At 45.8% G+C, this 25425-nt stretch overlaps 1 protein-coding gene across 1 annotated transcript in view; it reads left to right on the forward strand.

The window, feature by feature from the left end:
- Positions 1–25425, forward strand: part of PCYOX1 (prenylcysteine oxidase 1) — a 340694-nt gene that overhangs the window by 218400 nt on the left and 96869 nt on the right. Inside the window, exons 4-5 of the mRNA XM_085636218.1 lie at positions 7792–8003; positions 8344–8496. Coding sequence (XP_085492344.1) covers positions 7792–8003; positions 8344–8496 — 365 coding nt within the window. The remainder of the gene's footprint in view (positions 1–7791; positions 8004–8343; positions 8497–25425) is intronic.

The raw sequence follows: 25425 nt of genomic DNA on the forward strand, positions 1-25425 counted from the left end.
TGCCCTTGCTCTTACTCTTGGAGGGGGCTCTTGCGCCTGAAGAAGGTTCCCTCCTGTCCTCCTCTGACGAGGGTACCACGGTCCTCCTGACTGTCAGTTCAATAATTCTGCGGCTTAGCGGCTCAAGCGCCAAGGAGACCCCTCTTTCCAAGGATGCATCAATCGCATCCACAAGCTCCATGTGGATAGGAAGCAAGGAGTGCTCCTCATCCACGGGCTTCCAGTCATAAAATTCGCCTGCCATGGTCAGGAAGTAAATTAAGGGGAAGAATTGAGCACAAGACAGAAGCAAAGAAGTAAAATACCATCTTGGATTAGCCAAGGCTTGTTTGTAACAAGGCACGCTTGAGGACGTGAGGCTGGAGTGAAGGGAACCTGCTCCGCGGAGGAACCGCTCTCTGTAGTAGATGTATAGACTAACAAGACCTTGTAAAACAAAGTGAGGGGGGGGACCACCGGAGCGGAGGAAGCAGCCCAGTGCGACGAACAAAGAATGCAGGAAATTAGAGAGGGATTGCCCTCTTGTCAGGAATGCGCACGCGAGTGCACCGCCCTCTATTGGGCTTGGAGCGCACCGCACACTAATGCCAGGAATGTGAGAGGGATTCCCCTCACGTCCGATATGCGTACACGAGAGCCCCATCCTTTATCAGGCTCCGAGTGCAGCGCGCAGTTAATCCTCTGTGGTGCCAGAGTTAGAACGCCGAAAAAAGGAGCCGTGAATACCGCCTGGGCATCTAGAGCCGGGAGTGCGTTAACTCACTGCTGCCTTGCCCTGGTCGTCAAACCGGGTGAGAGAATTGCGGCGCAGGCCTCCCTGAGGAGGTGAGGCTGCCCTGAGGATGCCGGTCGGTGTCCCGACACCATGGAGATGGTGCGCAAGTGCTGGTACAAATCAAAGAAAACGTACCCCACTCTGCAACCCTCAACGAGGTAGGCACAGGGCCATGCAGATAAAATGCATAATAGCAAGAAAAGGCTCTTAACTGGCTTCTGAGCCGCGAAGAAAGAGGAAGTGCTGTTCCTTGTTATTGTTTATATGGGACTGTTTCTATGGTTGTTGCTGGTGTTCTAATACAAGCACTCATGGGATCTGTAGTCTCTCTATATTTGTTATGTTGATAAGGCTGCTGAGCGGAAAATAAAGGAAGAGATAAGCATAATCCGAGCCTCAGGTCCTGACCTAGAATTCTCCTTCTGCTCACGTTTGCTTACAATATTGCTCATGGACGGTTTTTGGGATAGGTGTTCTTGAAAAAGACCTATTCTGATGAAAATAGTAAATTCTTGACAATTTTTTTTAGAATGATTTTCTTCAGGTTGTACCTGGTGAAAACCATTTTTGAAGAAATATTTGTTTTTTTTAAGGTGGGTTTTTGGGTGTGTTAAGCCAGTGCTTTGTCCCTTTAATTGCAGTCCTTTCTTTCCTTTCTTTTTTAAGCTAGGATTTCCTCTCTACCACACTCCTTTTACCCTCAGCCCTACCTTTGTTACCCCTTCTGCTGCTCCCACTCTGGCTTTACACCATGCTTTTATTTTTTTTAAAACCTTAATCTCCTCTACCCATTCACAAAACCCAATCCTTTATATCCAACCCGTTTTCTCTTATTACCTGCATCTTGCTTTACGCACCTTTTTTTCCTGTGTGGTTTGTTAACTACTAGTTTGCGGTAGACGTAAAGGAAACACTTTCAAAAATTAACGTTTTCCTTTTCCACATGTTCGTGGCAAGGGTATGTCTGTCATTTTGATAGTTCTACACAATAGTTTGTCAAAATGGCTTTCTTTGGGGGCGTGGCTTGGAGCACAGCTAAGATGGCTGCTTGGTGCTGAGCTCTGTCCACACACAAGCACGTAATGCTGTCCGGGACACCGATTTCATCAACCTAACCACACACGGGTGACTGTTTATTGTGGGACCTCGGAGGTGTGCCTCCTAACAACCGTTTTTTATGGACACCTGCATTTTCAGCGCTTTTTGCCCTTCTCCGCTTACGAGATGATGTGCACTTCAAGATGACGGTGCATGCCTGCGCTGCAGACTTTAATCTGCGTCATGCGTTTTCTTCATTGCTCTAAGGAGGTGCGGACTTAATAAAAAGTTAATTGCTTCAGCCAGGAGTAAGCAACTTCTATTTTTTCACTCTGAATGAGCATATCAGTGACTATTTTCATCCTGCAACGCACCCCTTAGTTTTCTAAAATGGCGGTCACATAATCATTTTCTGTCAGCCATGACACGCATGGGTTCTTTTTCCCCTCATTGCTACGGTTGCTTCCGCTGGTCCTTACCACTTTGCTAAAAGGCTCTACAATACCTCCATGTTTTTAGAAAGCTTCGCTATTTCTGGTGCTGTGCTCAAGTTAGTATTCAGTCTTAATCCTGAGCAAATGATGAAAATAATGTTCAAGAGTTCGAAGAGTATGATAGTCCAATTCTTCTTCTTTATTTTCAAATAGTGATCAAATCAAGTAGAACAGATGATTTACAGTTGTTAGTACTGTGGGTTGTTACCGTCACAACCTGATGCTGGTCGTAATCAATAGGCGTAGCCAACATGTGTGTTGTCATAGGGTCAACACCCACTGACTTCCTCAGGGCTACAACAACAACCACCAATATATATATGCACCCAGTAACTATTTGATTACATCTATATTAAAGTTAGTAAAAAGTAGTACCGGAAAAGACCATTGGTATGAAGACCCAGAAATTATAAACAGTCTTCCAATTGTAAAGTGAGTAGGTTGTAAAAGAAGGTGGCAGGGAAAAAGGAGATAAGTTATGTCTGAGTAAAGACAATCACCGAAATACAAGAATAAGTGTGCAAGAATAAAGGAATCCAGTGTCCGTGGAGAAGGTTATTTATCAGAAGGCATCACCCTAGTGATTCCATAAACCATACTGATTCTGTATGAATAATAGGCTCACCAATTTATCTACGGTATCGGTAAGTCTTCAGAGGAAGGTATTCCCAGTTATGTTTAAGTGTAACCGAAGTGAAAAACTATATATATCGGAGTCGTATACCATCTGAGGCCCAAATGGAGAAATAAAAAATTAAATGAACGTATACCTCTAAGTATGAAGTATACGCACTATCTAAGTTGCGCAAACCGTTAGCTGTGCCATAAATATAGTGCACTAACAATGTTATTATATTTTTTTAGTCTAAACCCTGCATCCAAAAATACATGATGCTAATTAAAATAAGGAGTTGAGCAATCTAAGCACTAGCTCCTAGTCGACTAAGTATTAAAACCAAACTCAATATTTAATTATTAGAAATTCTAATGCTAGCTCTCAAAGCATAGTTTAGTAAATCTGAAAAATGAGTCGGGAACCTGTGTTCCCTGAGAGACTTCGCACCAGAGAGGTGAGTTCGCATATGGCACCACATAAAAGGATGCATACATAACATCCTACCTGTTCAAGTGAGGAAAGTACTCCACGTAACGCATCCGGCTTCTCGCAAGCGCCTCCTGAGGAGTGCCTGCTTAAATAGTCATTCAAAGGTTACCCGCCCTGAAAACAGTGTGTAGTCCGAAATCGGCATGATCTGTTGTCGCCATCTTGTAATGGTAGTCTCAAAAAACACACAAGTTTGTGTCTCATGAGGCCTGACAATAGTTAGTAGGGTCACTAATTAGTAATATCCTGGATCTCATAGAGGGTAGAGTGTAATACAGTATAGGGAGGGTAAAGACGTTCACTCGTGATTACGTGTAGATGAGGAAAAGTTAGTTGTCCTACCGGTATAACGGATCAAGGGTGCATGGCCGTCATCTTAGAAAGGGGATGAATAAAAATAATCATCATATTTGTCTACAAGAATAGGATCCCTAGTCCTATATCGACTGCAAAAAACACTCTGTGCATATTTCCTAGTACTCTATTGGCTATATCAAGGACCTCATAGAGGGTGGAGCATAATAGAGTTTAATGAGGATAAAAGCGTTCACTCGTGATTGCGTGTGAATGAAGAAACGGCAGTCGCCCTACCGGTATAACGGATCAAGGGTGCATGGCCGCCATCTTAAGAAAGAGGATGAGTTGAAATTATCATCATATTTGTCTACAAGAAAAGGATCCGTAGTCCTGTATCAACTGCAAAAATCATTCAGTGCAAATTTCCAAGTATGCCAGATAATATCAATAAAGAATAAGGTGGTATCTAAAATTGGCAAAGAGAATATCCCTCCGTAATTACTATGTGGCAGTACTATTTGAGAGTAAGATGTCAAACCGTAACTCAACAGAGTATACAGAGAGTGGAACCTGCAATATAGCAAGATATTGGAGAAGGATGCTTAGCCCACTGTGTACATAATTCCTCATTCCAAGTCAAAGTCTATTTAGTCTCTAATAGTGTCTGGTTTATTCACTAGGGGACCCGATACTAGATCAAAGGTGGAGGAAAGGGTCATAAGAAATGGCGCTGACAGTAGTATGCAGAAGTAGTGGAGTAATAGAGGTAGACAAAGGGTGTGGGTCCAAGAAACAGTTGTTATTATACAGATATATCTACACTTGTAGAAAATATCGAAGTTCATTGTCCACATTAATGCCCAGTTCCACCGCCAGTAACCTCATGATCCAACGTGCCTCACACTCTCAGCCTGAGTTCTCTGTTGGCCCCCCCACCCCCAATCCGGCGTGACAACTTCTATACCATGAAATCTAAAACCAAGTGATTTGCTCTGTGCAATACAATCATGTGCATGACTCCCAATCGGGTACCTCACGTCCAAGTTCTTAAGTACACGAAAATGTTCGGCTATACGTTCCTTAAGTGGGTGTGTAGTGCTACCAACATACATTTTTTCACACTTGCATTGGATCACATATACAACATATATAGTCATACAGTCAATGTGTTTGTTAATCCGGAATTTCCATTGTACTCAAAGTCCTTTAGACCATTATTTGCCATCTTACACATGCTGCAATTTCCACAGATTAAAGATCCCACATTCAGTTTGGTAAGCCAAGTATCACTTTGGAGCCGTGATGGGGGTTAACTGGGACTGACCAGGTTCCTAATCGTTTTTCTCCTCCTGTACATAATGCTAGGATATTTAGGTACATGACGTTCCAATCCCCTATCTGCAGTTAAAATGTGCCAGTGGCGTTTCAGTATGCTTTACAATTTATGGGACCTGGTGGGGAATATTACATTCCCTTAATATGATGATTACACCAATAGTTAATTTTTTATCTTCAATGCTGCCTCTAAGACTCTCAGCCAATTTATTTCATGAACTTTACACACTTGCTGCTACGTTTTGGTGGAATGACAAGCGGGCAAGGATCTCAGATAAATTTCTTAGGAAACGTGTTGCTTTGGGTGGTTGTAACTTCCCGGACTGGTACTTGTACTAAACTCCTTCCTAGCGTCTCAAGGGGCACTTTGGTTTTCCCCGGATTCCCTTTATTCTCCTCCATAGATATAAATCGAACAATCTCTTTGTCACCCATATAGTCTATCTTCCTTCATTTCCATGACAAAATTTGTCCCTTCTCATTCTCATCGTATCATCTCAGATACAGCTTCTGCTTTTAAAGCTATTGACAAACTACTTGAGTCGCTTCAATAACTCTAGTGGAGATGCTCTTTGGTTTAATCCAAAACTCACTTCGAGCAGTAGCGGCACCACCCCTCCCCAGCGCCTTGAGACCCTACGGGTATGTAGCGCGCTCTATAAGTGTCACTGATTGATTGATTGATTGATTGATTGATTGATTGATTGACTTTTGATTTTGATCCTCACCTTTCAAAAGCTTGGGCTTCTAAAGTCGTTAAGACTATTCAGGACCTGTACGATATTGATGGTGATCCTCTTCATTTTTCAACTCTTGCTACAAAATATGACCTTTCTAAGCTAGACTTCTATAACTTTTTGAAGGTTAAGGTGAAGCTATCAAAATTCCAACTATCTAGCCACTCATCTTTATCTCATCTTCTAACCCTTTGGCTCATAACGGGGCATTTAGTTTCTCAAGTTGTAAATTTTTATCGAAACGGTCCGCTCCATAGAGTTTATCCATTTATACCACATGGTCCAAACACTTTGATAAAGGGGTTTTTGAACACATCTCGCTGAATAACTGGTCTTTGATTGGGAATCTCTCCCTTCATAATAAAGTTGCTCCGGCCTGGATCCATTTTAAATTATTTAGAATGCACTTGCTTCATCCGACCCCTGTTCAACTACACATATTGAAGTTCAGGGATAGTAGATGCTGGAGTTGGGATTTGGAACCGGGAATACATCAACATACGTTCTTTGATTGTACACTATTAGCGTTCTATTGGACTTCTATACAGAAGCACTTGTCGAGTATTTTTAAGGTTCCTATTTGGTTGTCCTTTTTCATAGTTCTACTGGGCCCCTGGGGTTCAACTGTTCCTCTCCCTTTAGATAAGTCTGACATGTCATTATTGGACTTACTTTTGTCTAATGCAGTCAAAGTGAGTATCACAGAATGGAAGTCCTTCCAACACATCTCTTTCCACACTTGGTGGCCTAGGTGTCTTATTGTCGTAGTACTCACACATTGCAATCTGAAAGTCCTTACTCCGGTTATCTCCAGGGCAGTGTGTCAAACCTACTTGCAATAATTGTTTCTTGGCAGTTCTAATGGTATAGCTCCTGCACAGATGTAGATACTGTTTGGGCTATAATCTAAAATACCCTTCTGTTGAGGAAATTGTAAAATTGCATTAGAACCTGTACCCAGCTACCACATCTGTATAATTCAGCTACAGAATTCAACCTTTCCATACTCCAGGCTCCATGTTTTGTTAATTCGAATCCTTAAAATCTGTCAACTAATCTATCTTGCTCACTGGTCCAACTGTCACTGACCTTTTTTTGAGCTCTAAGAAGATGTATTTGTTTTATGCATCATCCTGTAGCGTTAGGACAGAGAAAATATAAAAGGTCCATAGCCTTAGCCAGAACACACCTACAAGGCTTGGGTCACCTAATCCTGCCTCACTGACATCCACTCCATTAAATGGGATAGGGTAACATGTTGGTATCCCTACTTCAGTAAACAATTGCAACAAGCACATTGGTATAGAAAATTGTGAATTGTGCAGTCATAGTCTCCATGTGTAGTGGAAGTCTGTAGAATAAGATGGGCAAGCTTAAATTCGCCCAGAACGATAGATAAAAGAACAGTGCAGTGGCTGTAAAGTGAAACTTGAGCATCCCTAAATGAGAGTGCAGAATAACCACCAGTGCGCAGACATGAAGACAGTCACTGGAGTCTTTTGAAAGCGAGAACACTAATATTGGGAAGATATTCTAATCTAGACAATAAACTCATTTGGGATAGTTTACAAACTAGCCAACCGATGGGGCAGCCATTGCACATTTCCTTTCAACCACAACGTCCAGCAAGATATGAGTAATAATGAGGGATAGAAGATTGTTAACCTCTTCTATTAAATATCTATGCATTGAAAACCTTTGTGAAATTAGGATGACTACTTGATTCCTCCATAGAAGGATGTGTTGTGGCAAATGTAACGTTTTCTTCATACATGAGGTTTAATGAACAGGAGAGTGATCTGGGATAAGCAAGTTCACCAATAATTAAATACTTTTTTTCAAGTAGGTGCATTTCATCCCAGCTTGTGATGAGCAGATGGGGGATGCACAGCGAAGTTATAGGTGGACGAAATATGAGGCGGAAGTGGATGTTGCATTTAATTTAAACATTGTGGACAATGTGGCTTTCAAGAAGTTTCATTTTGTCACTGTTTCTTCCTTCTGTGACAGGGTGTACCGGTACCAAACATCGGACTACTCATTCACCAGCGTAGAGGCCTTGCTGAATGCCCTTGGTGGAGATGAGTTCGTTCGGCGGCTGAACAAGACTATTGATGAAACAATGCAGCAAGCAGGATTCTCACAGAGGTTTATTGATGAAATAGTAACCCCAGCCATGAGGGTCAATTACGGACAAGGAGCGCAGATTAATGGGTTTGTAGGTGAGGACCAAATTGAACTTCCCCATTTTTGGTTTTACTTTACACTCTACTACAAGTTCTTTTCTCCCTAGCCTTCCCCTTCATCTTCTCTGTATTAAAACTTAAACTGCTCTGAGATAGAGCTTGTTTCTGTGTAAAACTATCTAACATTTTCATAAGATAACACCCTTGGTGAAGATGCTCTCAACACAGTGTTGAGATACTGTTAATGTATCAGCAGGTTCTGTCCTGGATTGCCATTTTAGCTTTCATGGGCTCTATTCCTCCAAATGTCAGACCCGGAGGGTGCTGTAAATCTACAGAGTAGAGTAGTTGTACAATAATCATTTTCCTTTTGTAGGTGCGGTGTCTTTGGCAGGAACAGATCCTGGCCTTTGGTCTGTAAAGGGTGGTAACAAGATTGTGTGTACAGGATTGTTGTATGCATCCAAAGCCAACCTTATCAAGGGCATGGTGACTTCAGTGGAGGAAAAGATTCGGCCTCTGCGGACTGGTAAGTTGAAGCCAATGAAGTTCTGAGAGAGCTTTCTTCAGTACCTGCATGTTTATTGGTAATTCTTGTTGTGAACATCAAACAATCTTTATTTCCAGTTTGTGGTGTGTGAGATGTTATGTCAATAATGTAGTTTTGAGATTGGATGGTGTAATGCTTTTTTAGGTCTAGCCTTAGCGCAGTGTGCATGCGCTGCTGTAAGGGTACGGCCTCTTCGAGCTGACCAACAGTTTTTACAAGCTCGTGCTTGTGGCTATTTTTTTATTGGTCTATGCGTGTGTCTTTCTGGGAAACACATCACGCAATTGGTCAAAGGCGTGTGCATGTATCCGCCCATGGCCTAACGCTTGCGGTTACGTGAATGGGCCATCTGTTCCAACATCTGTTTTTAATTATCATGGCACGCACCATGCGCGTGCTTGATATTATTAAATCAGTGAGCACGGTGCCCGCTAGGGACAACGCGCTCACTTTATTTATTTCTCGCTCTCCCAAGCGCACGCGCACCACTCACAGGCTTTTTAGGTCTTACTCTATAACCTGTAACCCCCACCCAGTCTTTTCGCCCTCTCCATGCGTCCTGTTCTCATGGGGTCCCGCTCTTTGCTCCCCATGTACCTCCCTTGCTCCCTCCTTTTGCCCCCTCTCCGGGCACCGTGCTCACTTTATTTATTTCTCGCTCTCCCAAGCGCACCACTCTCAGGCTTTTTAGGTCTTGCTCTATAACCTGTAACCCCACCCAGTCTTTTCGCCCTCTCCATGCGTCCTGTTCTCATGGGGTCCCGCTCTCTGCTCCCCATGTACCTCCCTTGCTCCCTCCTTTTGCCCCCTCTTTGCCCCTTTCTCTCTCTTATTACTTCCTTTTCACCTTTCCTACTATTTCTCCGTTCTCCCACTTCACAAGCTCCTCCCGCACTCACTTGCACGGACTGCTCTGTCCGCGCCAGAAGCTTCCCAAAGGAGTGAGTCACTGCTGATCGGTGGCCCCGGGCCATGCGTGGCACTTTCAATCTGAGCAGAACTCCCACCCCGCGTGCACACGCTTCGAGCCGCACGCCGACTATAGCCGCTATAGCTAGGGTGACCAGATTCTCAAAACAACAAACGGGGACAGATCATAGACATAGAAGTAGGACTACGGTTTGCAGTAAACATTGACATAAAAGTAGGACTATTTGACAGCTGACATAGAAAAAGGACTACAATGACAGCTCCCTTCACAGACCTAGATGAAGCATTACAGACAACAAATCTGCGGTCTTTTATTGGCACCCCTCTCCTTTACACAGCAGCATTAGTACTTTTTATTACATTTAAACTTTTAAGGACTAAAGCATATATTTGCCAAAAATCAATAAAACGTCACAGGCTAGCTAACGCCAGATTTACTAGCTTTATCAATGCTCGTTTCTATAGCTGCGCGTCGGCACCACGTAAAGTACAACTCACCAATGTTGCTTAGTTGCTCATGAGCGAAAAGCATGGGAGGTAAACTGCGGAATGCTAAATTGCCAAATGGCAGCCATGGACCAATGTAAAAAAAAAACACTTCTCTCCAGGTATTACTGCCTTAGGGTCATAAGGGTCGCAAAGGCTGGCCGACCACACAGTCCTCCCACATTTGCGTGGTCACTGCTGGGATGTCATGCTACCTTACTGGGGTATGTATAGTGCACGCTAGCCATTGGTATAATCTCATAGTGCAATAGTGTGAAGACTTGAGCAAAAAGCTCGAGCAGCGCTGCTCGCCTCTTCCACAGGCGTTAACCCTGCTCCTTTAAGTCCTTTCCAGCTAAACACTTTGCGGTGATCTGAAAGGTCAGTCAAAAGGTCAAGTCATGGCTTTGATATGGAGAACACAGAGCATGCATCAATTGGTTATGAATAAAACATGCAACATGCAATGAACAATGCATTAATCCTTGCACGGTATGCATAAGGGCTACTGAAAAGTTTGTATGGCTATGAATACAAGCTACAGGACGAAGAAATATTGTTTTATCCAAAGTAGAAACTTTGGTTGGCACGATGACGTAGGTGGCACTGCGTGTAAAATGTCTCTCTTCAAAGAATTTCCCTTCTTGCTACAGCGCTCACCTCCGTGACGACACATGCCGTAGACAGTGCAAAGAGAGCATGCGGGCGCATGCTCAGCCAGAACAATGAAAAACAGGGACATTTCTGTTTTTAACCTGGACACTGTTTGAAAACAGGGACATTTGAGTCACTTGGAGAAAAGTGTCGGGACACGGGGACACTTCTCCAAAAACAGGGACCGTCCTGGGAAAACGGGGACGTCTGGTCACCCTAGCTATAGCGCTTCCACCTTAGGAAACTGCAGCAAGGATCCCTAGAGATGCATGCAGCAGAGCCCTTGGTGGGTTGGATTAAACATAACCGTAATTTACCAGGGCAGTCAGTGGGCCGGGCGCCTGCTACAGAGGTGTGCACCCGACAACAGCACAATGCCAGCTGGTTCACGCACGTAACACCCGAGATCAATGCGTAACCGCCAGTGCCACGTTTAAAGATGGTAGCTCTGCTGTTCATGTGCCTGCTGCATAGATCCCAACACAACACGCAAACCGAGTTGGTGCACCAGCCAAGTGTGTACTGCTGTTCCAAGGAGGATCGTGTGACCCTAATCCCAATGAGACAGTAGTTTATTCGGTTAAAACACGTGCTGCTGAGTAGTGAGTAACTTTCAGATAATGATTCTAGCTGACAACTAACGAGGCCTGTAGCAACGCTCTCTGCTTTCTCCCCGTTTGCATGCCTTTTCTGTATCAGCCATGCTCCACTAATTTCCATTCCTGCGTCGCGCCTTCCTTCTTCCCTCCCCGCCTCCCTTCCCACCCTCCTTTTTGCTCCACGCACCTAGTGTTTTGCAGCACCTGCTTGAGGTGCCCCCCCTGGCTGACTGCATTCATGGCAGCTTTACTCCGCGTGAACCAATCCTCTCCCGCCCCCACTTCTGCAGACTCAACACTGCAGACGAAACGAAACAAACCGGTATCAGTTTGGGAATACAGATGCTCTATTCATGTACTTTCGGCTGGTTTGGACGCTGCTTATGAGCAAATCTTTCAGCACCGGCACTCATTCACTTACAAATTAAGCACTTCTCTCTTCCCTTCTCTCATGCATTATCTTTCTCCCAAGCTTTCTATCCTCTCAACCGACCACCTTATCCCTCTCAGTTTCCCTCATATGACTGTTGCCAAAGCGTCAACATAACATTCAACAATCCAAACAGCAGTCGCATTATTAGAATATTTGCAGTATTTTTCTCTGCATTTCCCAAAGTTTTATGTACAATGTGCAATCGGCTGCACTATCTACTTTCTCATGTTTGTAAACTCGCTGCATGGCTAAACACTTCTAAGGTCCCAAAGGCGTGACCTATTGGCTATGCCAATGCTTGTTTTATCTGCCTTTTGCAACCTTTGTTCATTGTTGGACATGGTAAAAAAAAAAAATTAGGTTTTAATCTTTGGCATTGTATATGGTATGACTTTTTAGCCTAAACCAAATCAGTCTGATCGCTGAATCTAATCTAGCCTCAAACTGCTCTGTTTCTCCATTCGATCTTTTGATGACATGCAAAGTTTAGTGAATTATTCTTTGGTATGAAGCTAAGGAATCGCGTGATGCCTCTGCTTATAATTGAAGAATGCGTGTTCTTAAAACACATGGAAATACATTCAGAATATTGCAAATCTGTCAAAGGATATTAGCACGCTTCCAAAAAACCAAGTCAAATTGTGGAATCCACCAAAGCTGGGATTTGAAAACCTAGCACCCTTATTGACCAGGATCTGCGGTATGTTGCCTGGCTTGTGTTTGTTTATAAGCATAAGTGAGAAGATCAAGGCTAAGTGCATTTGTTATTTGTGTTAGAAAAGTTATAATCACCAGAAAACAGACTCCAATAAAATTTTGTTCTAGAGATATTTAATACTAAATTTACAATATGGTAGACATTTACTTTCATGTTTGATTAACATTATTGAAACCCCTTTATAATCCCACTACAGCGCAACATCATGTAGTGTCCACAACTTATTCACACGTGCTAGCTCTGTTTTTAAAGGTCTACATAGGGTGTGGACAGTGTTATTTTCATATTTTTGGGGAAATTTTGAGAACCTGCAAATGAATTGAGACTAGAGATTTTGTTTTGTATTTTTGAAACTCTATTAATTGCCACCCTTCACATCATAAGGTACCCTGTTTTAGTGTACACACACCCCAAGAGATAAGAATATTATTTCACCCCTTTTTTCCCTTGCTGATCATTAACAATCTATCTGCCAAATTACCTATCGGAGGATGTTCAGTGGCTGAATTGTCACGGGCGTCCTGTTTTTATCTGGCGTGATTTTCTTGATGTGGTTTCTTAAATTGTGTTCTTTGTGCATCAAAGTGGCATGGAACTGTCCTATCCTTTGATTGTAACTAATCCTGGTGATGTAAAATGTTACATTACGCTTCTCATCTCCATTCACCCCCTAATTTTCCAGTTGAAATCATTTATGTTTAAGTCTTCCATCCCGCCCTGCAGTCTACATACCGACCCTCAGACCCGGTTATGAAGCCTATCAGACTCAACTCCTAATTTGTTACCTACCTGACCTCACTCATTTATCCCTCCCTCCAATCAGTTTCATTCCTACAAACCCACCATTGTTTCACAACCGTTCAAAGCAATTGCTGCCTCCTCTCTTCTATTGAACTACACTCTCCTACCACGCATCCTGCTTCACACTATTGGAGTGCCTTGTGTACAGGTGAACCACTCACTTCGTTGATGTGCATAGTACAATCGGTCATGTCCAGTTTGGTTTTCGGTGACTCCACTCCAAAGAGGTAGCCCTCTTGGGGGCTCATCATAACCCACTATTTTCAGTTATCATTCTTCTTGAGGTCCCTTTGACATACTGAATAGCCCTGCCTGGTGTACATTTGTATCGCCTGCCCTGTGTGCCCAATGGCGAGCATCTGGTATCTCAGTATCTGAGAATGCAATTGATGGTGACACCCCAGTGCTTTTCGGACATACCTGGCCCGTCATTAGGGGCACTGTATCTTTTTTCAGTTTAACACCATTTATGCAAATGAGAAGATTTTTCTATTGGTGATTACGTGTGTTAATTGAAAACTTAACATTAATCAATTTGCAAAACAAATTCGTTGAGACATACATTTGATGTTGAGTCAACAGTAATCACCTCATTGATGGACAACTACGTTCTATGGAAGAAATTATCAAGTTTTAAACCGAACTACATGCAGTGATCATTTCACAGATTAAAGGAGTTCAGTGACTATGATTATTAATAACTGAAGAGTTTGCTGAATACTCGTTAGTTTGGAGGAAACTATTCAAGCTTGTAAGTAGTAAACCAACTGTGCACCATGAGACTGTACTCGTCACAGAGTAGTGCTATATTTTACATTCATATGGGGTTCTCAAGATGGGGGGCATAACTTGATTGATGAGCAATATATACATCTTAATACAAGGATTTAATGAATGAGTGAATTAAGAAGGCTCTTACCTTCCTTATTTTTCCACCTGCTCAAGTTGTGACTAACAGGCTGATATTTCGTCTAGCCCCCAGTACTTGTCAGTCATGTGCTGCTAATATCAGGCACTTGTCAACATGTGCCGAACAACTAAGTGGCAGCCCGTGGCGCTATCCCAGATTGTACCTGATTGTACCCAGCTGCTCCACATTTTCTTGAACTAGCCCGCCCACTTGGACCTGCACGAAGAGGTAGACTGCATGGATGAATCAACCCATTGAGTCTTGAGTAACTAAAACTAGAACTCACCAAGTCTGGAGAAGGAAAGCCTGACTGTGACCGGCTGTCCACCCAGAAGCAGGCCACTGCTTTTAGAACACTGTTGTGCAGCTTGCGTCTGCTCGCCAAGATCAGAGCGGCACCCTGACCACAGCTGGAACATCTCCACTCACTCCAACCCTCCCTCCCCCCCTGCTTCCCTAACCACTTGGTCTATTGAAGAAGACTAACATGTAGGGGGCCAACGTGAAGCCTACTATGGAACAAAACCGAGGGTAAGAGACAAAGTGATTGCTATTATTGTATAAGGCTATTCACCCAAAGGGGGAAGCGCTGCACCTGCACTGAGATCCACACCAGAGTGATCTTAGAGTAAGGGAGGTGGAAGAGATTGGGCCATCCTCTCCTGAAAGTAATAGGCTGGCACCTTTACCTTAGGCTTTTTGTCATAGTGTGTAATATTGAGTTTTACAGTGCAAATACTTTTCTTTTTAAAATATAGGTTCTGAGCTAAACAATTACGTCATTGTTTTGTTGGGTGCTGAGTCTGTTGTACCCTCACACAAACTTTCATGAAAAAGCTGTGACAGCTTGCCGTTACTATTCTAAAAGTCAAGTGCTGAAGTTACTTGTCCCAGTTCGCAGAATCATAGTTGGACGGACACCAGGACATCACGTTCAAACAGCCTTAGCCCTCTTGGCTGTTGCCCAATAGCCCCAGGTTGCTCCTTGACCCCAAACAGAGACTGACTACTCCCTACTAATATTTGCTAGCATCAGCAGCTTGGCAATACACTGTTTTTCCTTCTACATGTCCAATCTCGCCTTCTGTCCCCTGGCTTTCCATATGCTCCCTGCCAATAACCCTCTATGTTGGTGTTTTTAAAGACTGAGTTTTCTCTTTTCTCCATGCACAACTTGTCTTAAACACATTAACTTCTTGTTTGCATTGCAGCTCTTATCACCTCTAATCTGATTAAATCCTATGAAAAAGACCTTGCTGTGGCCCAACCTCTAGATTTTAATTATAATAGAGTATTTAACAGTTATGTCATAGTGTGTGACTTACTACTCCGTCATGATAAAGTCCCTTAAAAGGAGACCATTTTTTTCCCCTCTGGCATCCTTGACACCATACGTTGTATATTCTCTTCCAGGGGATCCTCCACAATAGTCATAAGCACTGAATATTTCCGCCCATGCATGGGGACCCTGGAGTAATATATGTATGTATGTATGTGTATATATATATATATATATGTATTCCAATCGAAAGCACTCCCAATTGAAAACACCACTCGCAACGTGATTTTCTCCATCATTTATTGGCAGGCTACAGAGTAACTGACGCGGCAGTTTCAGCAGTTCATGCGCCTCTCTTTGGCCATACGCGTTTCAGGTAACTTCTCCCTTGTTCACTGGCTAGGCTTCATGGAGACCAGGTGGGCAACAGTGACACCGCATTTGCAGCGTGATTTTCAAGCCTTCCATAGTGGGCGTGTCTTTTCAGGCATTGTGGTACTTGTAGTGTTTGTAAAATACCCCACCAACTCGCTCCTGTAAGTATCTCTTACCCGGTTGGGTCTGCCTTCTGTGCCGTGTAGCGACTCTGTTATTCGTAGTCCACCAACAGGTCACGTTGCTCCTAGGCACCTTAATTCGCAGTGCTGCGGACTCGCTCAGTCGGCGATGGGGTGTTTTCGCGACCTGGAGTCGGCCGCTATACATTCCAATCGAAAGCACTCCCAATTGAAAACACCACTCGCAACGTGATTTTCTCCATCATTTATTGGCAGGCTACAGAGTAACTGACGCGGCAGTTTCAGCAGTTCATGCGCCTCTCTTTGGCCATACGCGTTTCAGGTAACTTCTCCCTTGTTCACTGGCTAGGCTTCATGGAGACCAGGTGGGCAACAGTGACACCGCATTTGCAGCGTGATTTTCAAGCCTTCCATAGTGGGCGTGTCTTTTCAGGCATTGTGGTACTTGTAGTGTTTGTAAAATACCCCACCAACTCGCTCCTGTAAGTATCTCTTACCCGGTTGGGTCTGCCTTCTGTGCCGTGTAGCGACTCTGTTATTCGTAGTCCACCAACAGGTCACGTTGCTCCTAGGCACCTTAATTCGCAGTGCTGCGGACTCGCTCAGTCGGCGATGGGGTGTTTTCGCGACCTGGAGTCGGCCGCTATACATTCCAATCGAAAGCACTCCCAATTGAAAACACCACTCGCAACGTGATTTTCTCCATCATTTATTGGCAGGCTACAGAGTAACTGACGCGGCAGTTTCAGCAGTTCATGCGCCTCTCTTTGGCCATACGCGTTTCAGGTAACTTCTCCCTTGTTCACTGGCTAGGCTTCATGGAGACCAGGTGGGCAACAGTGACACCGCATTTGCAGCGTGATTTTCAAGCCTTCCATAGTGGGCGTGTCTTTTCAGGCATTGTGGTACTTGTAGTGTTTGTAAAATACCCCACCAACTCGCTCCTGTAAGTATCTCTTACCCGGTTGGGTCTGCCTTCTGTGCCGTGTAGCGACTCTGTTATTCGTAGTCCACCAACAGGTCACGTTGCTCCTAGGCACCTTAATTCGCAGTGCTGCGGACTCGCTCAGTCGGCGATGGGGTGTTTTCGCGACCTGGAGTCGGCCGCTATACATTCCAATCGAAAGCACTCCCAATTGAAAACACCACTCGCAACGTGATTTTCTCCATCATTTATTGGCAGGCTACAGAGTAACTGACGCGGCAGTTTCAGCAGTTCATGCGCCTCTCTTTGGCCATACGCGTTTCAGGTAACTTCTCCCTTGTTCACTGGCTAGGCTTCATGGAGACCAGGTGGGCAACAGTGACACCGCATTTGCAGCGTGATTTTCAAGCCTTCCATAGTGGGCGTGTCTTTTCAGGCATTGTGGTACTTGTAGTGTTTGTAAAATACCCCACCAACTCGCTCCTGTAAGTATCTCTTACCCGGTTGGGTCTGCCTTCTGTGCCGTGTAGCGACTCTGTTATTCGTAGTCCACCAACAGGTCACGTTGCTCCTAGGCACCTTAATTCGCAGTGCTGCGGACTCGCTCAGTCGGCGATGGGGTGTTTTCGCGACCTGGAGTCGGCCGCTATACATTCCAATCGAAAGCACTCCCAATTGAAAACACCACTCGCAACGTGATTTTCTCCATCATTTATTGGCAGGCTACAGAGTAACTGACGCGGCAGTTTCAGCAGTTCATGCGCCTCTCTTTGGCCATACGCGTTTCAGGTAACTTCTCCCTTGTTCACTGGCTAGGCTTCATGGAGACCAGGTGGGCAACAGTGACACCGCATTTGCAGCGTGATTTTCAAGCCTTCCATAGTGGGCGTGTCTTTTCAGGCATTGTGGTACTTGTAGTGTTTGTAAAATACCCCACCAACTCGCTCCTGTAAGTATCTCTTACCCGGTTGGGTCTGCCTTCTGTGCCGTGTAGCGACTCTGTTATTCGTAGTCCACCAACAGGTCACGTTGCTCCTAGGCACCTTAATTCGCAGTGCTGCGGACTCGCTCAGTCGGCGATGGGGTGTTTTCGCGACCTGGAGTCGGCCGCTATACATTCCAATCGAAAGCACTCCCAATTGAAAACACCACTCGCAACGTGATTTTCTCCATCATTTATTGGCAGGCTACAGAGTAACTGACGCGGCAGTTTCAGCAGTTCATGCGCCTCTCTTTGGCCATACGCGTTTCAGGTAACTTCTCCCTTGTTCACTGGCTAGGCTTCATGGAGACCAGGTGGGCAACAGTGACACCGCATTTGCAGCGTGATTTTCAAGCCTTCCATAGTGGGCGTGTCTTTTCAGGCATTGTGGTACTTGTAGTGTTTGTAAAATACCCCACCAACTCGCTCCTGTAAGTATCTCTTACCCGGTTGGGTCTGCCTTCTGTGCCGTGTAGCGACTCTGTTATTCGTAGTCCACCAACAGGTCACGTTGCTCCTAGGCACCTTAAAGACACGCCCACTATGGAAGGCTTGAAAATCACGCTGCAAATGCGGTGTCACTGTTGCCCACCTGGTCTCCATGAAGCCTAGCCAGTGAACAAGGGAGAAGTTACCTGAAACGCGTATGGCCAAAGAGAGGCGCATGAACTGCTGAAACTGCCGCGTCAGTTACTCTGTAGCCTGCCAATAAATGATGGAGAAAATCACGTTGCGAGTGGTGTTTTCAATTGGGAGTGCTTTCGATTGGAATGTATAGCGGCCGACTCCAGGTCGCGAAAACACCCCATCGCCGACTGAGCGAGTCCGCAGCACTGCGAATTAAGGTGCCTAGGAGCAACGTGACCTGTTGGTGGACTACGAACAACAGAGTCGCTACACGGCACAGAAGGCAGACCCAACCGGGTAAGAGATACTTACAGGAGCGAGTTGGTGGGGTATTTTACAAACACTACAAGTACCACAATGCCTGAAAAGACACGCCCACTATGGAAGGCTTGAAAATCACGCTGCAAATGCGGTGTCACTGTTGCCCACCTGGTCTCCATGAAGCCTAGCCAGTGAACAAGGGAGAAGTTACCTGAAACGCGTATGGCCAAAGAGAGGCGCATGAACTGCTGAAACTGCCGCGTCAGTTACTCTGTAGCCTGCCAATAAATGATGGAGAAAATCACGTTGCGAGTGGTGTTTTCAATTGGGAGTGCTTTCGATTGGAATGTATAGCGGCCGACTCCAGGTCGCGAAAACACCCCATCGCCGACTGAGCGAGTCCGCAGCACTGCGAATTAAGGTGCCTAGGAGCAACGTGACCTGTTGGTGGACTACGAACAACAGAGTCGCTACACGGCACAGAAGGCAGACCCAACCGGGTAAGAGATACTTACAGGAGCGAGTTGGTGGGGTATTTTACAAACACTACAAGTACCACAATGCCTGAAAAGACACGCCCACTATGGAAGGCTTGAAAATCACGCTGCAAATGCGGTGTCACTGTTGCCCACCTGGTCTCCATGAAGCCTAGCCAGTGAACAAGGGAGAAGTTACCTGAAACGCGTATGGCCAAAGAGAGGCGCATGAACTGCTGAAACTGCCGCGTCAGTTACTCTGTAGCCTGCCAATAAATGATGGAGAAAATCACGTTGCGAGTGGTGTTTTCAATTGGGAGTGCTTTCGATTGGAATGTATAGCGGCCGACTCCAGGTCGCGAAAACACCCCATCGCCGACTGAGCGAGTCCGCAGCACTGCGAATTAAGGTGCCTAGGAGCAACGTGACCTGTTGGTGGACTACGAACAACAGAGTCGCTACACGGCACAGAAGGCAGACCCAACCGGGTAAGAGATACTTACAGGAGCGAGTTGGTGGGGTATTTTACAAACACTACAAGTACCACAATGCCTGAAAAGACACGCCCACTATGGAAGGCTTGAAAATCACGCTGCAAATGCGGTGTCACTGTTGCCCACCTGGTCTCCATGAAGCCTAGCCAGTGAACAAGGGAGAAGTTACCTGAAACGCGTATGGCCAAAGAGAGGCGCATGAACTGCTGAAACTGCCGCGTCAGTTACTCTGTAGCCTGCCAATAAATGATGGAGAAAATCACGTTGCGAGTGGTGTTTTCAATTGGGAGTGCTTTCGATTGGAATGTATAGCGGCCGACTCCAGGTCGCGAAAACACCCCATCGCCGACTGAGCGAGTCCGCAGCACTGCGAATTAAGGTGCCTAGGAGCAACGTGACCTGTTGGTGGACTACGAACAACAGAGTCGCTACACGGCACAGAAGGCAGACCCAACCGGGTAAGAGATACTTACAGGAGCGAGTTGGTGGGGTATTTTACAAACACTACAAGTACCACAATGCCTGAAAAGACACGCCCACTATGGAAGGCTTGAAAATCACGCTGCAAATGCGGTGTCACTGTTGCCCACCTGGTCTCCATGAAGCCTAGCCAGTGAACAAGGGAGAAGTTACCTGAAACGCGTATGGCCAAAGAGAGGCGCATGAACTGCTGAAACTGCCGCGTCAGTTACTCTGTAGCCTGCCAATAAATGATGGAGAAAATCACGTTGCGAGTGGTGTTTTCAATTGGGAGTGCTTTCGATTGGAATGTATAGCGGCCGACTCCAGGTCGCGAAAACACCCCATCGCCGACTGAGCGAGTCCGCAGCACTGCGAATTAAGGTGCCTAGGAGCAACGTGACCTGTTGGTGGACTACGAACAACAGAGTCGCTACACGGCACAGAAGGCAGACCCAACCGGGTAAGAGATACTTACAGGAGCGAGTTGGTGGGGTATTTTACAAACACTACAAGTACCACAATGCCTGAAAAGACACGCCCACTATGGAAGGCTTGAAAATCACGCTGCAAATGCGGTGTCACTGTTGCCCACCTGGTCTCCATGAAGCCTAGCCAGTGAACAAGGGAGAAGTTACCTGAAACGCGTATGGCCAAAGAGAGGCGCATGAACTGCTGAAACTGCCGCGTCAGTTACTCTGTAGCCTGCCAATAAATGATGGAGAAAATCACGTTGCGAGTGGTGTTTTCAATTGGGAGTGCTTTCGATTGGAATGTATAGCGGCCGACTCCAGGTCGCGAAAACACCCCATCGCCGACTGAGCGAGTCCGCAGCACTGCGAATTAAGGTGCCTAGGAGCAACGTGACCTGTTGGTGGACTACGAACAACAGAGTCGCTACACGGCACAGAAGGCAGACCCAACCGGGTAAGAGATACTTACAGGAGCGAGTTGGTGGGGTATTTTACAAACACTACAAGTACCACAATGCCTGAAAAGACACGCCCACTATGGAAGGCTTGAAAATCACGCTGCAAATGCGGTGTCACTGTTGCCCACCTGGTCTCCATGAAGCCTAGCCAGTGAACAAGGGAGAAGTTACCTGAAACGCGTATGGCCAAAGAGAGGCGCATGAACTGCTGAAACTGCCGCGTCAGTTACTCTGTAGCCTGCCAATAAATGATGGAGAAAATCACGTTGCGAGTGGTGTTTTCAATTGGGAGTGCTTTCGATTGGAATGTATAGCGGCCGACTCCAGGTCGCGAAAACACCCCATCGCCGACTGAGCGAGTCCGCAGCACTGCGAATTAAGGTGCCTAGGAGCAACGTGACCTGTTGGTGGACTACGAACAACAGAGTCGCTACACGGCACAGAAGGCAGACCCAACCGGGTAAGAGATACTTACAGGAGCGAGTTGGTGGGGTATTTTACAAACACTACAAGTACCACAATGCCTGAAAAGACACGCCCACTATGGAAGGCTTGAAAATCACGCTGCAAATGCGGTGTCACTGTTGCCCACCTGGTCTCCATGAAGCCTAGCCAGTGAACAAGGGAGAAGTTACCTGAAACGCGTATGGCCAAAGAGAGGCGCATGAACTGCTGAAACTGCCGCGTCAGTTACTCTGTAGCCTGCCAATAAATGATGGAGAAAATCACGTTGCGAGTGGTGTTTTCAATTGGGAGTGCTTTCGATTGGAATATATATATGTATATATATATATATATAAGACCAAACGCTGTCTCCCACTTCCTAACGGCGAGGAAGAAAGCACACGGACACCAGCTCGTGCTTCGTTGGATTTTAATAGACGTCAGCACCGACACAGCACGCCATTACGTGTTTCGGCCACAAGAATATATATATACACACACACACACACACTCTTGAACTCTCTTTGAGGAACTGCAAGAAAGCAGCAGTGTAACATAGCAGGCATTGTTAGCCCATAGGCTGCATTGGAACCGTAACCGCATAGAAAATGAATAGAACAAAACTGGCACAGTGCCTTTAAGGCAGCCATGACCCCCAGCTTTCCATCATGCCTCAGGGGTGACAGTTAGGTCAGATATTCCTTCCTGCTCCTTCAGTCAAAATCCTGGAGTTTTTTGGGCTTTTTTGTCAAAAAGTTTCCACAAAAAATCTGGTAATTTATTCTCTTTCAACATCTTTCATCTTTTGAAGCAGAATTTTGGTTTCTTTCTGTCAAACTATGCCTTCTCTTTTCGATCCTTGCCTCTCCTGTGGTAAAATGAGGGCTAAAACAGATTAATTCTCTGTTTGTGTCTCAGGGAGACAGAGAATGCATTCTCTTAAGACTGAAAAGGATTCGTCTTTATGGCCTCTCCGAGAAGCAGAAATCTACTATTTCCATAGGAAGATCTCCATTGAGGCACAAGAAGAGGAGAACCAGATCTGCTTCAAGATGTAAGATCCCTATCTGTTCTCCTTCGGCATCTAGCTCCGCGCCGAAAATGCCTCCAACGGCAAAGGAAAGGACTTTGTGAGTCTCCCAGTCCACCCGGCCGCCGTTGAAGGTATCGGAGCACCACTCTTCATCAAAGACTACGAAGAAAAAATCGGCAGATAAGACGTCTGTCCATCAACTACAACACCGGCGTCGTATCAGCCCCCTTCATTGCAGTCAACTCTGCTACGGTCAACGTCAGTCGGTTTCAGTTGGCGTCGAGACATCGGTCTCCGTTGGCGCCATCTCTAAGGCATTTAACGTTGAGACGAAGTCAACCTAGCAACTGTCAGCGTCGAGGCCTTGATCTGCATTGACATCATCTTGACGACGTTCAAGATCCATAGGACGCTCTCCGTCGTCGTATCCCTGTATGACGTTGATGCTTCGGTCTCAGTCGTGGGTCCATGTCCAACGTCGAAGCACCAGGCTCTGCTGATTGGGCCTCGCTCGACGTCGATGAGTAAGACCCCTCCAGCGTCAAGACTCCAGTCTCTGTCGGCGACACTGCTCCCGACGTCAAGAATTCGAACGCCATAAATGTCTTCCTAGCACCTGCTTCCGGTTCAATATGTTTCAGTGATACGACATTGCTCGACGTCGAGGCATTCGCATCTCGAAGTTCACACCGATCACCATCAGAAAGGCGTTCAGTCTACCCGTTTGGCGTCAAAGGGAATCTCGGCGTCTATAGGGTCGCAGTCGAGATGGCAACAGGCGCCTCTGTCGCCGTTTAGCAGTTCCATTTCTCCATTCCCTGAGCAGCAGACACAGAGAGGGACACCACAGACGGCAGATCCTCCTGCACAGCAAGAGAAAGGAGGACAGAGATCACCTTCTGTGCACCTATCTCCCAGATGGCTCTTACCAGTGCACTACTGGCAGAAATCTTTCACAGTGTAAATGCAACAAACTCTGGACTACACTAGTCCTCTGCACAGATCACCTCTGGTTCACTTGGTGCAGACTGTGGACCTTTCTCCTACTGCTTCTCCCAGAGGTCGACCACGTGACCGGGCAGCAACTCCATCATGTAGGTCTCCTGTAGGTAGCCACCGCAAAATGCATAGATCACCTTCATGGTCCTCATCTTCCACACATTCCTCAAAAAAGGAGTATTCTTCCACATTAACGGACAGTCCACCTTCGAGAATCTCTATGGTGGATGATGTTAATACTTTTCATGAGGTGCTAGCTAGAGGAGCGCATAAGCTGAACATTGATATGCCCACCACTCAAACATAATTGTTCGTCATTTTTGAGACTTTGCACCAAAGGTCAGCAGCAAGACCATTGCTACCTTTGGTAACTGGGCTTCTACAACCAGTTAAGGACACCTTCCTCACTCCGGTATCTCTCAAGACTGCCTCAGCGAGGATTTTTAAAAAGTGCAAGCCCCCAGAGCAAGACCCTCTGTTGCTGAGGGCATATCCTCCTCCGGATTCTGTAATCATAGCAGCTGCAAAAAAGACTCATGCAGTGGATTACTCCTCCGGACAAAGAGCAGAGCCCAGGACTCTTGGGGAATGATTAGTGTGTGGCAATGCAGCTTCATTTGTGAAGGTTTCCAGTGCTTCAGCTCTGTTGGACGCTATAGGTCCCTGTGGGATTCTTTGGAATGCTTCAAAGACAAGTTGCCCAAAGAGGATCACCAAGACTTTGAGAAAGTTCTCCAGGAAGGAAGTTTGGTGGCGAACCAAATGATCAGTGCTGCAGCAGAGGGGACATCTCTGCCTGCCCATTCTTATGCCTTGGCATATGTGCTAGACGATCATCCTGGCTGCGGCTCCCTGCACTGAAGCCGGAAGCTTAACAGCGTATTCTTAACCTACTTATTTCCGGAAGCATTTTGGCACACCCACGGACAATGAAATGGGCAGGATGTAGGCAGAACTTAACTCTACAGACCTTAGGCCTTAAAAAGAGAAAGGAGTTCTGCCGCAGATACAGGCCATACGACCGTACTTCATTTCATCAGATGTTTCAAACCAGTCAATGGTCTCAGATGCAGCAACATCAGACCAGACCACATGACCAAGGGCATCGCTCCTCCTGTGGTAGAGGCACCCCATGCCAGTCTTCTGCCTCCACGAAGACTCCAACAAAAACAATGTGCTTCGGCTTCCTCCGTTACCCACTCCAGTGGAGGGGGTAGAGGGGGGAGAGTATCACCTAACACGTACAAGAGTGGCACAGCATCACAAGGGATCAATGGATAGTAAGTAAGTTGCAGAATGGGTACTCTCTACAGTTTCGATTACCGTCTCCGGCGATTACTCCAGTAAAAACCACATGCCACCAGTTGCATCTTCTGCATCAAGATGTAGCCACTCTCTTACAGAAATCTTCCATAGAGGAAGTTCTCCCATCAACGAGGGAAAGGAGTTTACTCGAGATACTTTCTGGTTCTAAAGAAAGGTCACAAAGCAGAGTTCAGACCTATACTAGACCTTCGCATTCTGAACAAGTCCATCTGAGGAGAAACATTTTGCATGCTGGCTCTCCATCAGATATATCCTCACTTCCAGCAAGGAGACTGGATGTGCTGGATAGATCTTCAGGATGCATATTTCCATGTACCAGTCACCTTACGCACTGGCCATTCCTGCACTACTTTATGGTAGGGACCGCACACTCCCAGTACAAAGTCCTCCCTTTCGGATTGAAATTAGCCCCTCACGTGTTTACCAAATGCATGGCAGTAATAGCAGCTACTCTATGCCGCCAGGCACTGTTCATTTATCTGTACCTTGACTACTAGCTCCTGAAGAGTTCATCTCCTCAGCGCGTGAAGAACCACTACTGGATCTGTCTAACCTTGTTACAGCGGCTTGGCCTTCATGTCAAACTGGCAAAGTCAGTTCATCGTCCTACTCAAAGAATACAC

Source organism: Triturus cristatus, chromosome 11, assembly GCF_964204655.1.
Source record: "Triturus cristatus chromosome 11, aTriCri1.1, whole genome shotgun sequence".
Lineage (NCBI taxonomy): Eukaryota > Metazoa > Chordata > Amphibia > Caudata > Salamandridae > Triturus > Triturus cristatus.